Source organism: Alligator sinensis, unplaced genomic scaffold (assembly GCF_000455745.1).
Source record: "Alligator sinensis unplaced genomic scaffold, ASM45574v1 scaffold116_1, whole genome shotgun sequence".
Taxonomy (NCBI): domain Eukaryota; kingdom Metazoa; phylum Chordata; order Crocodylia; family Alligatoridae; genus Alligator; species Alligator sinensis.
Window position 1 is genome coordinate 2,082,032 of NW_005841908.1, and position 13,077 is coordinate 2,095,108.

At 42.2% G+C, this 13,077-nt stretch overlaps 1 protein-coding gene across 1 annotated transcript in view; it reads left to right on the forward strand.

Annotated features, from left to right (window-relative positions):
* The window catches only part of MAML2 (mastermind like transcriptional coactivator 2), a 108,413-nt gene that overhangs the window by 4,606 nt on the left and 90,730 nt on the right, over nucleotides 1-13,077 (forward strand). Inside the window, exon 2 of the mRNA XM_025197863.1 lies at nucleotides 4,422-5,846. Coding sequence (XP_025053648.1) covers nucleotides 4,422-5,846 — 1,425 coding nt within the window. The remainder of the gene's footprint in view (nucleotides 1-4,421; nucleotides 5,847-13,077) is intronic.

Genomic DNA, 13,077 nt, shown 5'->3' on the forward strand with positions numbered 1-13,077 from the left:
CCCGGGCTCCAACCCCCCCCCCACAGACCCACAGACCCCCATACCTTTACAAATCCCCCCACATAATTTTGTATAGTTTTGAGATTTTCTGCACATAATTTTGAGTTTTAAGCTGTACAGTTAAAATTGCGATTAATTGTGACTATTTTTTTTAATTGCACAACTAATCGCGGTCACATTTTTTTCATCATTTGACGGCCCTAGCTACAACACATAAGCAGAGTGAACAATGTAATGACAGCAAATGGCATGTTAGTTGTATGAGATTTTGGTGGCAGTTGGAGAGGAGTTAGTGAAATGAGGATCACCTAATAGAAGAAGAAGTGGAGGGAGAAGGGACCTGGCAAGGAAATGGGATAAGAATGATAGCAAAGAAGAGATATTGGGTATGTCAACTCTGTAGTTATTGTAGTTACTGCTGTATTGTGCAGACATAGCTGATTTAGCTTTAAACTAGTTAGCTGAACCTCTGGTAGAAGTGTAGCCATCAGAATGGAGCTTGGTGCAGGCTAACCAGGCAACTAGTTACCATGCAGTAAGTTCGTTGCCACCATGACTAGACTGCTATCAGTACTCAAGCCAGCTGGTATAACAGTGCCAGCTGTGCAGACCTAGCCTGCTGTGGTAACCAGTAAGCATAAGGGCTGAGAAAGTCTAGTTGCAACTGTGGGAAGTTTTCTGAATGCCTGGCGACGCCTGCTTCAGCTGCTGCTTCCGCTGCTGCTTTTGCCATCGGGTTAATAAAACATAGTCATGTTGTGCTACTGGATGACAACTGGGCTCCTCTAATTCAAACCTCTATGAACAAATAAGGATTTCTAAGACAAGCCTCACTCTCTAGATCGTACTTTCTGAGCGGCAAGTGCTGAAATTCTTATGATAATGGGAGTCATGTTCTTGCAGACCCTATCTTTTAAGCCACCTAGGGTAAAAGTTAAAATAAAAACAAAAGATTAAAAATATATTATATTGACTCTATCCTTCATGCTGCCAGTACATACACCAGATGTACTGGTGCATGTGCTTTAATTAAAGCTCCCCTGCCACTCCTGGAGCATGGTGCAGTGGGGTAGTGATCTGGGACATGGCCACCAAGATACTATCTGAATATAAATAACAGTTGATATTCAGTGTGTTTTCCTCCTCTAAGATCAGCTGGCTTTTTAAAAAAAATTGATGTACCTCTCCATAAACTTTCGTGTGAAAGTCCTATTTGAATATTCCCAGAATTTTACATATTGGTAATTTAGCAGTATGATTTAATTGTATGTAATTGCTAATCACCCTTCCTCCCCAGAATTATAAAAGATTTTTGCTTATGGCACAGACATAAACACAAGGGAAAATGGGAGAAGCAATATAAAATCAAAGATGTTTGTAATAATGTCAAAATGTTGGAGGATGCAAGCACAATTCAGAAAATGACACTGAACTTTGCTTAGTTCTGTGAAGTTACTCCAGCCCTACAAAAATGAAGACTTTGGTCCTGTCCTTGGTACAGGACATCTAGCTCTACCACTGACCTGTACGTGACCAGTCATTTCAGTTTCAGTCTGTCAGGAATCTGAGGTGGTGATGTTTACCTGTGTAGATACTAGTTAGTTTAATGTATTTTTAAAATAGGTGATAGGTGCAGTGCTATATAGCAACAATACTATTATCGCATCAGGATACATTGGCCAAGAGCTTTGAAAGTGCATGGACACTTTAAATAGTTCATAATGTTTCCAAATGTCAAGCACATGAAAAATTAACTGAGAGAGGCATAATTCCCAGGTAAAACACTTGCATGCAGAGGATACATTGTTATTTTCTGTTCAGCACTTCTATCAACAACATCTCTAAAGGCAAACATGTTACTGGCTCGTGAATTCTCTTGACTGGGGACTCCCCAACTTCCCAAGAAGAAGAATGCGGGAACTCAAGAATGATTTCTTAGTGATTCAAAGTGATTGCTAGGATGATAGTGAAAGGAAATACATCAAACTGGTTTTCTGCAGAGGAAAGTCCAGTGACTCGCGTGTTAGAAACTCGCTCACCTAATTACAGTCATCGCACTTTGTAAATGACCACCAAAATCCCTTTCATGGGACTTTAGTGAGAGAACATATTGATCCTGTGTCCTGAATGAGCCCATTTCTACAGATGCATAGAGAATAGGCTGTGACACGTCTTCAGTTATGAAGTAAAAGGAATCAATAGTGTAGATTGGGGGACTGCATTTCACTGTAATATCCTTGAGATGTGACATTCATGCTTTTATCTGGTAAGGAAATGACAGATTTTCCTAACTTTTCCAAGATACATTGGGGAAGGGGACAGGTCACACAGTGACCTATTGTTAAGGGTAGGTAAGGATAAGTGACTGCTACTACTAAGGGCTTGTCTACATATGGAGTTGTTTCTGATTGACTCACTGGTTAAACTAAGAAGAAGACTGTACTCTTATTCCAGAAGAGGACTGGTTATACATAGACTTTCATAGATTTCATAGACATTAGGGCTGAAAGGGACCTCGGAAGATCATCGAGTCCAGTCCCCTGCCGGAAGGGCAGGAAGTCAGCTGAGGTCATAAGATCCCAGAAAGATAAGCATCCAATTTACTCTTGAAGGTGTTCAGTGTAGGTGCTTGAACCACCCCCAATGGCAGGCTATTTCAGACCTTGGGGGCTCGGACAGTAAAGAAATTCTTTCTTATGTCCAGCCTGAATCGGTCTTGCAGTAGTTTGTAACTTTGACCTCGTCATCCCTTGAGGGGCTCTGGTGAACAAACGTTCCCCCAGATACTGATGGTCACCCCTGATAAACTTATAGGTTGCCATCAGATCACCCTTGAGCCTGCGCTTTTCCAGGCTAAAGAGCCCCGTAGCTCTCAGCCTCTCATCATAAGGTCTGTTTTCCTGACCTCTGATCATGTGCATGGCTCTTCTCTGGACTCTCTCAAGCTTCTCCACATCCTTTTTGAATTGTGGGGCGCAAAACTGGATGCAGTACTCCAGCTGCGGCCTCACCAAAGCCGAATACAGGGGGAGAATGACATCCTGGGATTTGCTTGAGAAGGATTTATGGATGCAAGCCAGCATTTTGCTCGCTTTACTAGCTGCAGCATCACATTGCAGGCTCATGTTCATCTTGTGGTCAATGATGGCTCCCAAGTCTCTTTCTTCTGTAGTACTAGCCAGCATAGCACTGCCAAACCTATAAGGATGCTGCAGGTTTTCCTCCCGAGGTGGAATACCTTGCATTTTTCAGTGTTAATCAGACTTAATCAGGAATAACTGTGTATACAAAACCCCCAACTTTAGAAGTCAGAGATCACAGGCTATATACAACAGCCTTATCCCCTACTGTATGAGAAAGAGCGTGATACAGAAGTCATGATTTTAAGGCCTCATAAGCATGGATCCTGGTTTTCTCTGATTAAAAAAATCCCCGATTTTCAGTTGAAAAGTAACCCTAAATCCACATTTTTCCATTATTAAAATGAAACATTGTGTGTGTGTGTGTGTGTGTGTGTGTGTGTGTGTGTGTGTGTGTGTGTGTAATATTAGTGGTGTTTAATTTCAATCATGGAAAAATGTGGATTTGGGGTTATCTTTTTTTAACTAAAAATTGGGAATTTTTTTAAATCAGAGAAAACCAGGATACCTGCTCATACGTCGCCATAGTTGAGGGGAAAATGCCATACATTAATGGAAGCCTGCAGTTTCCAGCTTTTTATTTTCCTAGAGTTTAACAAAAAAATGTATCTTATCATTGGCACTCATTTTTCAGTCCAAGCTAAAAACCAGGCCATGTATGAGATGATATTGTGCAGTGAGTCACTTGGGCCAATGCACTGGTGCTTAAGTGAAAAAATGAAAATAAACCAGTAAAAAAATGAGAACAAACCAATAAAAAGTTGCATTTCTTTAAATTATTTATGGGCCCTCTAGTGATGCTTACTGTGTTCTATGTAGCTGAAACTAGCCAAATTAGAAATGTGTTTTAGTAGCAAGATCTCCACATCATTGGCATTTATTAAGTATAGGTTTTTAAACGGCAACATGCTGGGGTACTTTCATCTACTGTGTTAGTTTCATAGATTTAATCGATTTCATAGACATAAGGGGCATTGTACTGCAATATCTATTAAACCTGATTTTTTTTTAATCTGTCCATAATTTCTTGTATCCAGGTGTGTGGGTTTGTGCAAGGTGGGAATTTGCTCACAAAAGTACATGATTTCCTGTACACAACTGGGGCAGGAATTGTGTGGGTGTTCACATATTGCAGTCTCACTGATTTTAACATCCTAAATGTGGGCTAATTTCCATAATATCTGGACAACAGTATCAAATTAGTGGCATCAACCTAGTGTTAATTTGACTGTGGATTGGATCTTGAATGTCATCTAATGATTTTCTTCCCCATTTTTTCAGCTCCAGGGCTCCTTGAAAAGAAAGCTGGTGGTAAATCTGTCACCTGTCAACAACAAGAGACAGAATGGTATTTCAGATAGCTCTTTCCTTGACATCAAGAGGATACGAGTGGGTGATAATCTTTCTTTGGGACAAGGCGGACATCATGTTAACAATTGCCAAAGCCAGTCGATGTCAGGAACCTTGCCTGTGGGGCAAGGATCACAAAGAAAGAGCAGCAACCTAACAAATAATACTCAGGCTGGTGGAAATGGCATATTTAATATGGCTTTAAAAGAGGTCAAGAAAGAACCAGGAGAAACCATGTCTTGCAGCAAACACTTGGATGGTCAGATCCCCCATGAGAACATCTTTCCTAACAGATATGGGGAGGAAACAGGGGAACAGATGATGGATCCTGAACTTCAGGAACTTTTTAATGAACTGACTAATATCTCAGTGCCACCCATGAGTGACCTTGAGCTAGAAAATATGATCAATGCTACCATAAAACAAGATGAGCCTTTTAACATTGACCTTGGGCAGCAAAACCAGAGAGGCTCTGGTAGAGCCTCTCTGCAGATGGAGAAAATGGTGATCAAGAGTGAATATTCACCAGGTTTGAATCAGCCACCTGTAGGCTCCCCACAAATGAGGCCTTCATCTGCAGGCCCATCCTTCACAATGGCCAGCACTGCCATGTCCACCTCATCACCCATTCCTTCAGTGCCTCAGAATCAGATGCAGCCGTCGCAGGTTTCTTCTGTCTCAACTCGACCATTGACTAACTGGCAAGAAGTGTCTCATGCACAGCAGCTCAAACAAATAGCAGCCAACCGACAGCAGCATGCTTTAATGCAGCAGCAACAGCAGCAGCAAAACCAGTCAGCCAGCTGGTCTACCATGTCTCCATCAGGACCATCCCCAGGGCCATTTGTACAGGAGAAAATTCCCAGCCCTTCCTTTCATCAGCAGCAGTTCAGCCCACAAAATTCAGCGATGCTCGGGGTACCTGTAAATGGAAATCAGTCCAAAGGGATGAATAACTATGTTTATAAACCGAACTCCACACCTCAGAGCAACCCCATTGACATCATAATGCAACAGAAGCCTCAGGACCTCAACAGAAACTTTATAAACAACAGTCAGCCACCACTAGAGCAGCATCCTGGCAACACAAAGCCTTTGTTTCACTTTAACTCAGAGCAAGCAAACCAGCAGATCCCTTCAGTTTTGGGTTCCCAAAGCAAGACTTCTATTCTTCACTATACGCAGCAACAGCAGCAACAGCAGCAGCAGCAACCTGCTCAGCCCCTTCCAAACCAGTCTCTTCAAAGGCCACCAAATGTCCCCTTAGCAATGCAGCAGAAGATGATGCTTCAGAAAATGCAGCAGAGCCAGCAAATCTCAGGACTGCAGTATCCAGTCTCTCAACAGCACAGACAGGTAAGACATGTTCCTTCTAAACCATAATGAAAATATTATTTCATGTATAGTGGGGAAAAAAGCTTTTCGCAGCCATTCTTCCCAGAAAGAATAGGTGTAGAGAATTCCATAGCAAAATACAGTGGTCCCAAAACATTTAATACGTAACCACCTCATAAGATATTGCACAAAAAACTGCTGGTGTTCAATTTTTGTAATATGCACAGTAGATGCACACTGCACAGTCATAAGAAAAGAAAGACACGTTTCTTCCAATAACAGTACACTAAACGTGTCCCTGATGTGTATTACATGGATACTTCCCCATAAGGTGGGGTAAAATAATAGGGCAAAGTTAAGGTTATTTTTGAAGTCTCATTTGAATTTCCCAGCTTAGGAGATGTCAGTTGTTTTGCACTTTATTTCCATTTTCATTAAATTTTTTTTGAGATGATAGCTTTATAACATTGATTCTATGTCATCATTTTGTCTGGGAGAACAGGATTGAGAAATAACATTATTCTTAGATATATATATATATTGACTAATTGGACAAAGCTTTTCATCTAGGAATTTTATTAATGATTTGTAAAGGAAACTGAACATTCTGACTTCTTCTGTGTACATCTACCTAGCCTCATTCTTACATATTGCTACCTTGAAATTTCTTTCTAGAAAAAAGGGGGAGAAATTCTAGTCTTATATTCTTCACATAACATCAAAAGACTTGTAGTGGAACATAGGACTCTGGGCGCTGGACTTGACCCGGGAGGCCCATTACAGTTCTTTATTCTGAAGGATGTAACAGTATGTAGTAGAAATGTATTAGGACTGGAAGGGAAGTACAGTGGGGCATGAGAAATGGTTTAAATCAAAAGCTAATTTTTGAAAATGAACAATTTAATGTTAAATGCATTATACCCATAAAATAGATGAGGAATTGAGTCAGAGTGGCAGTGATTCTCCTATGCCTTGACCCTTGCGCTTGTCATTCATACTTGCTCATAGTGGATGTAAAATGATAGCATTCCTTATATGGCAGTTGCTCTGTGCTTCCTTTATTTATAAAATAGAAGGGGATAATACTTGCCCATGTCAGTGGGTTTCTGTAAGGATAAAAATAGATGGAAACATATGGCACATTCAGGTACTAAGGTGCAGAGTAGTGCTGAAATACCTACAGACCAGTGCAGAATTGCCAACTGTTGTGATATTAGCATGAGTCTTGTATTATCTAGTGGATACATGTCGTTAGAGGAGACTCTTCCTTAAAACAAAAGTAAGTTTTTAGCCTCTCGGGTTATGCAACGGCACTTGAAAATGTGACCTAGAGTAATCTGAAGGCTCACAAAGCAGGCTAAAAATAAAATAAAAAAATCTATAGGGTAATAGAAGTATAAATATAGATACTTAGACTTTATGATTTTGTAACCTAATCTCATGGTTTTTTAGGGTAGCCTGATTCAAGTTATTTGACTAGGATGGATGTCAGTCTTGCAAATGAGTAGAGTCTGCTGGGCAATTTGTTAATTTCTCATACATGGGAAAACACTGTAATGACTTATCCAAGCCTTAAAGACCAAACCTTCCCAATAATAATCAAAAGTACTAGAATAAGTGAATCCAACAAACCTGGAGTTTCTAGGCCATACTGGTCAGATGCAGTCTGATATTAACTATTTTTATTAAAGTTCAATTAAAATAGAAAGCAAAATATAAACAAATTTGTGTTATGCAAGTATATATATATATTTCTTTAACGCTACCAAACTTCTTAATCAGTTAGTTTTAGTTTGCTCCAACACATCATCCTCTTGTAGGAAACAGCATCTTAAAAGGTTCTAGCAGAAGGGGTTTGGTTTGAAGGGGTTGTAGAGGGAATTGGCATTGGGAAGGCACCTTAACTGACTTTGCAGGGAGTCAGTGGCTTCTTGTGTATTTCTTTAGATTTTAACTGTCTTCACCAGAGCTTTTCTCCCTCTCTCAATAGACTAGCAGTCAGATGGATTGTAACAGTTTCTTTATTCCACTATGATGAAGTCTCCAGCAAGCTGTTGTGTTGGCACAGGAGAGACCGGGGGCCCGGGGGGTGGGGTGGGGGGTGCTTTTGCAAACGTTAATCTTTTCACAAAATATGCAAGGCCACGTTCTGGAGAGAAATAAAAATACCATCAGTAAGTTGCTTGAAGCAGCATTAGCTTTCACAGCTGCTGCTGCTGCTGCTAAGCAGGCTGCAGGCAGACACAGCCAGTCGAAGGAATGCTCCTAGTGGAGCATTATTACCAAATGGCAGAGGGTGAGCCAAGCAGTATAGAGGCATGAATTCTAGCCAGCTAAGCAGTATGGAGGCAAAAAAAAATCCATCATATATGTTGTCTGGGATTTCTTCCACGTGCATTGAAAGGAGCTGCTGGGGTGGGACTTTCCCCAAATTAACTTAACAGAGCCTAAAACACTAGAAAGTAGGGTGAGCAGGACTTTGAGAAGGGGGACTTCATGAAGCCTCTTGCCTTACAGTCTTTTTCCCTAATTCTACCTGCAGGATGTGGTAATCTGCACCACAACCCAGCACTGGAGGTCAGGTTGTGAGAGCTTTGTAGTGTGAACTCTGGTACTACCCTGCATAGTGGAAGCTATCTTTTATACCCCATCATGGTCACTTTGAAGCTATGTACTATACAATGGGAAATTTCTCTAACGGCAGAAGTAATGTGTATAGTGAGACAGGATTGACCGGGGTTGGGCGTGCAGAATTTTTAATTCACTTAAACACAAGCGTTCACCTGTCTGTGTTTACAGATCCTGTAAACTCCTATTACATAGTTGTTTAACCACCAGATTCCACTGACTCCTCAGGCTGAGACAGCTTGCTGGATTTGTGAGCCCCTTCAGCTTGGCTGTTTGAGCTCTGTTGCCACTGGCAATCTCTCAATTCGGGGACAGTCTCTACCATGGCTCATTGATGTGTCTTCAGGTGGCTTAAGAGTCTAATCCTTGAGTCACAGATCTGTCTGCAGGGGAGAGTAAGCTGTAGGCAGGGATTTGTCTCCTTTTCCTTCCTCCGCCTTCTCTTCTCTGCTTTGAGGGCAAAACAACACTTGACTGCGAAGCAGTCTGCCACTTGATTAGAGTTGTTGCACCATTGGAGTAATTTAGCAGCCGCTCCTCCTACCTCTTGATGTTGGCATCCGTCTTCTTGAGGTGGGCCGTCAACATGTCCTTGTAGCATTTTCTCTGGCTGGTCCAGCAGAATACAGAATGTGCCATGGGAGATTTTCAACTTCAGGGTTCTTGAATGCAAGTGATTTATCTGCAAGCTCTTGCTTGGAAGCAGATAAATCCTGTACTACTTCTCAAGAAGTTTCTGAGCACTGCTGAAGCCTTGCAGAAGGTACATCCACACTGCATGCTTCCCCTAGGTTCTTAACCATGTTTTAGCCTGATCCCCCAACCACCCTCACACAAAACCAATATGTCCCAGCCTATGAGCAAGAATCCAAGCTTTCTTGCACAGTGCAGGTATGGGTCAAAGTCTTTTCCACTTTAAGACAGGTTCTAATACTCACTTTTCAAGGATGCTGCTAAAGCCATGATAGCTGAGATCATCTTCTGATAATTTTTTGGAATGCCATCCCGCAATTCCCTGAGCCCGTATGCTCTGACGTTTCTATTGGTTCAACTTCCCACTTGCCTCTTATGTTCTAGAAGTTTTCTACCAGTTCATATACATCTAGTCAACATTTAGGCCTTCATTCTGCTCTGCCTGCTCCATTTTCTGCTTACTTATCCAAGTCACTTTAGAATATGGCATCCCAGTTTACTACCAGCTGGCCCAAGAAGCACACCAATGCCTTCATTTTTTTATGTGAGTACTTCAAGGAAGAGAGACCCACAATGGTAGAGGGGATGAAGTACCAAGAACAGACATCAGTGCAAATCACACTGCTTGAATGGGCTCCAAGGAAGGCTTTATGACTGGATGATTTAGGACCCATCTGCTAAGGATCTCCTTGGGAGTGGGCCTTGCAAGCAGCTTGGAAAAGAAGCAGCACTGGATCAGGAATCACCAAAGGTAGGTGGCAGCTGCCATCTTATTATTATTAAAGGAGAAATTACAGCATGCATGAGAGAAATTACTGGGTTATTGTTAACGTGGGTATTACATGTAACAAGGTAGCCTTAAATTAAAGTGAGGACAGCAGGCACACTCATTTCCCTGATCTGTTTACTCCATCCCCACCCCACTCCCATGCAGGTGGATTCCAAGAAGGGGGAAAAAATCAACTACTGATTGATTTTTTCATTACATTTGTAGTAATTATTTAAAAAAATAAGTCCAAACTGACATTTCAGGTTTAGTAAGCATTGAGTGTACACTGCTAGACTGGTGGAGAGTTATATTGTCCTATGTCCCCAACTTGTCCCATTTTCTTTTAAATGAAGTAAATAATACATTCTTGCTAGTGTATGTCTATGCTCTGGTCATGTGGCTAGCAGGAGCTTGTGAGCAAGGCAATGCATTATGGTGGCATAAGAGCATACTTTACCATGAGGAAGACTCTTAAAAGGGGGTTTCTTTTATTTCATTGCATAGACAAAAATATAATATGCTGTGTGATTCCCTGGCAGGACCTTCCACCTTGGTTGAGGTCACCCAGACCACATCCCAAGAAAACACTGAACAAGCAGGATGTGTCTATTTCCTCATGCAAAAGTTCTGGACATCCCAGCTCTCCATGACAGTGTGATCCCACCAGTCTGTACTAGGTGCCCTGCATCAGAAGCACCATTTTATATATGGAGAAGCCACAGGTGTAGCAGGTCTCTCTTCTCTGGCCTGTTACCATCCAGCATGAACAAACCATCCTCCAAGATTCACCGCCACCACCCTAGAATCAGCAACTCCTGCTGCAAAGCCTGCCACCATCCCCTGTACCTTGTACATCCTGATGCTATAACTGCATGGCCACAAGCCAGAGCAGCCTGCTCAGCAATGCTGTTTTCATGGCTTGACACCAGCTGGAATAGACCAAGCCTCAGTTAAATGTGTCAGTGGCTAAGAACATTGTTTCCTGGGAGCTTGGGATGGACAGACCCTCCGCACCCTGCAAACTAGATTCGAGAGCAGCTCAAGTTAGTGAATCGATAAGGCTTTGGATACATGTTATTTTGGCAATGATCTTCATGAAGTCGTGGGAGATGGGCCCAGGTACCAGAGGACTGGAAAGGGCCAGTGTAGTGACCCTCTTTAAAAAAGGTAAGAAGGAGGACCTGGGGAACTACAAACCAGTTAGCCTCAATACCTGGGAAGGTACTGGAGCATATCTTAGCCATTTGCAACCATCTGGAGGAGGAAGGGCTGATTGTCAGTCAGCATGGATTTATGAAAAACAAGTTGTGTCAACACATCTGATCTCCTTCTTTGACAAAGTAACTACTTGAGTAGATGACAGGAATGCTGTGGATGTGGTATATCTGGACTTCAGCAAGGCTTTTGATGAGGTCCCACATGACCTTCTTCTAAATTGGAGAACTGTGGGCTAGATAAAACTACTGCAAAGTGGACAGATAACTGGCTCAATAGATGCAAGCAAAGAGTAATTATTACCGGGTCCATGTCAGAATGGCAGGAGGTTTCAAGTGGAGTCCCACAGTGTCTGTTCTGGGTCCCACGCTATTCAACATTTGGATAGAAAGCTCCTTGAGCAAATTTGCAGATGACACAAAACTGGGAAGAATTGTAAACACGGAGGATGTGAGCGCAATTTATATATGTCTTGACAGATTGGGCAGTTGGGCTAGAACTAACAGAATAAACTCAATGCAGACAAATGCGGGTGTTACATCTTGGGAAGAATAATCAAATCACAAATATAAAATGGGAGACACCCAGCTGGATGGCAGCACTATGGAAAAGGATTTGGGAATCTTGGTAGATCACAGAATCAATATAACTGTACAGCATGATTTAGCTGCACAGAATGTGAATGTGGTTTTGGGATGCATCAATAGAAGCATTAGGTGCAAGACATAAGAGGTGATAATGCCTCTTTACTCAGCACTGGTTAGGCCTCATCTGGAGTACGGTGTGCAGTTCTGGGCTCTACATTTTTAAAGTGACATGAAGAGGTTAAAGAGGATCCAGAGATGGGCAACAAAGATGATTAAGGGTTTGGAAGGCAAGTTAGGCATATTCAGCTTGCAGAAAATGCCCATGGTAGCAGTCTTCAAATATTCGAAGGGCTACCATAAAGAAAAGGAAAAGCACCTTTTCTCTCTTGCTGAAGAGAGGAGGATGTGGATCAATGACATGAAGTTGCAGCAAAGTAAATTTAGAGTGGATATGTGGAAAAAACTTCTTTACTGTGAGAATAGTGAGGCATTGGAATGGACTGTTTACGAAAATTGTGGACTCTCCGTGACAAGGTGTTTAAGAAGAGGTTGAACAGACACTGGTCAGGGATGATGTAGGCATAGCTATGCCTGTTTTTTACAATGGGTATTTCTCATGCTTCTGAGCTCTACTGGTTGCTCCTGCCCCCTGCCAACCCCCAGGTTTTTTTCTGCTATATGTGTCAGGGTGTTTTTAAGCCTCCCCAGAGAAGTTGGCTGTTAGCTAAGGCTGGGGACTTCAACTGGGGTGTGCCAATTCTCCTGCTAGCAACAAAGCCAGAGGTTCCTGGCTAGAGGGTCTTGCCCTGCTCAGGGTTAGACTGATTGCCATATTTGGGGTCAGAAAGTAATTTTACCCCATGGTCAGATTGGTATGGGCTATTGGGTTTTTTTCCCTTCCTTTGTAGCAGGAGATGTGGTCTTCTGCCTGGGACCTCTGAAGCATATATTGACAACACTTTATAGAAGCAGGATATTGGCTGCCATGATTCCCCTGCTTGACCTGTGGCAGGTTAGGGTATTAGGTCTATGTTGTGTCGGGATTGATTGTAGTCTTCTGTAGAATTTAGATTATGGTTGTATGGGATGGTTTGGATAGAAATAATCCTGCCTCAGGCAGGGGGCTGGACTAGACTACCTTTGAAGTCCTCTCCAGCCCTAATTCTCTGACTTTATGTGACCAGAAATTCTTGCAGTAAGCCTTGGTTACTGCACTGCTAGTGTTAATGTAGCTAAATGGGTCTGGATCAGGTGCAGTTCTACTGTGTGACTGCTGGCAGGTAGAAATAGCAAACTGAAATGTGCATGTCTACAGCCAGTCACACAAAGCAGTGTTGGGGGAAAGCCCCTCATCTTAGAT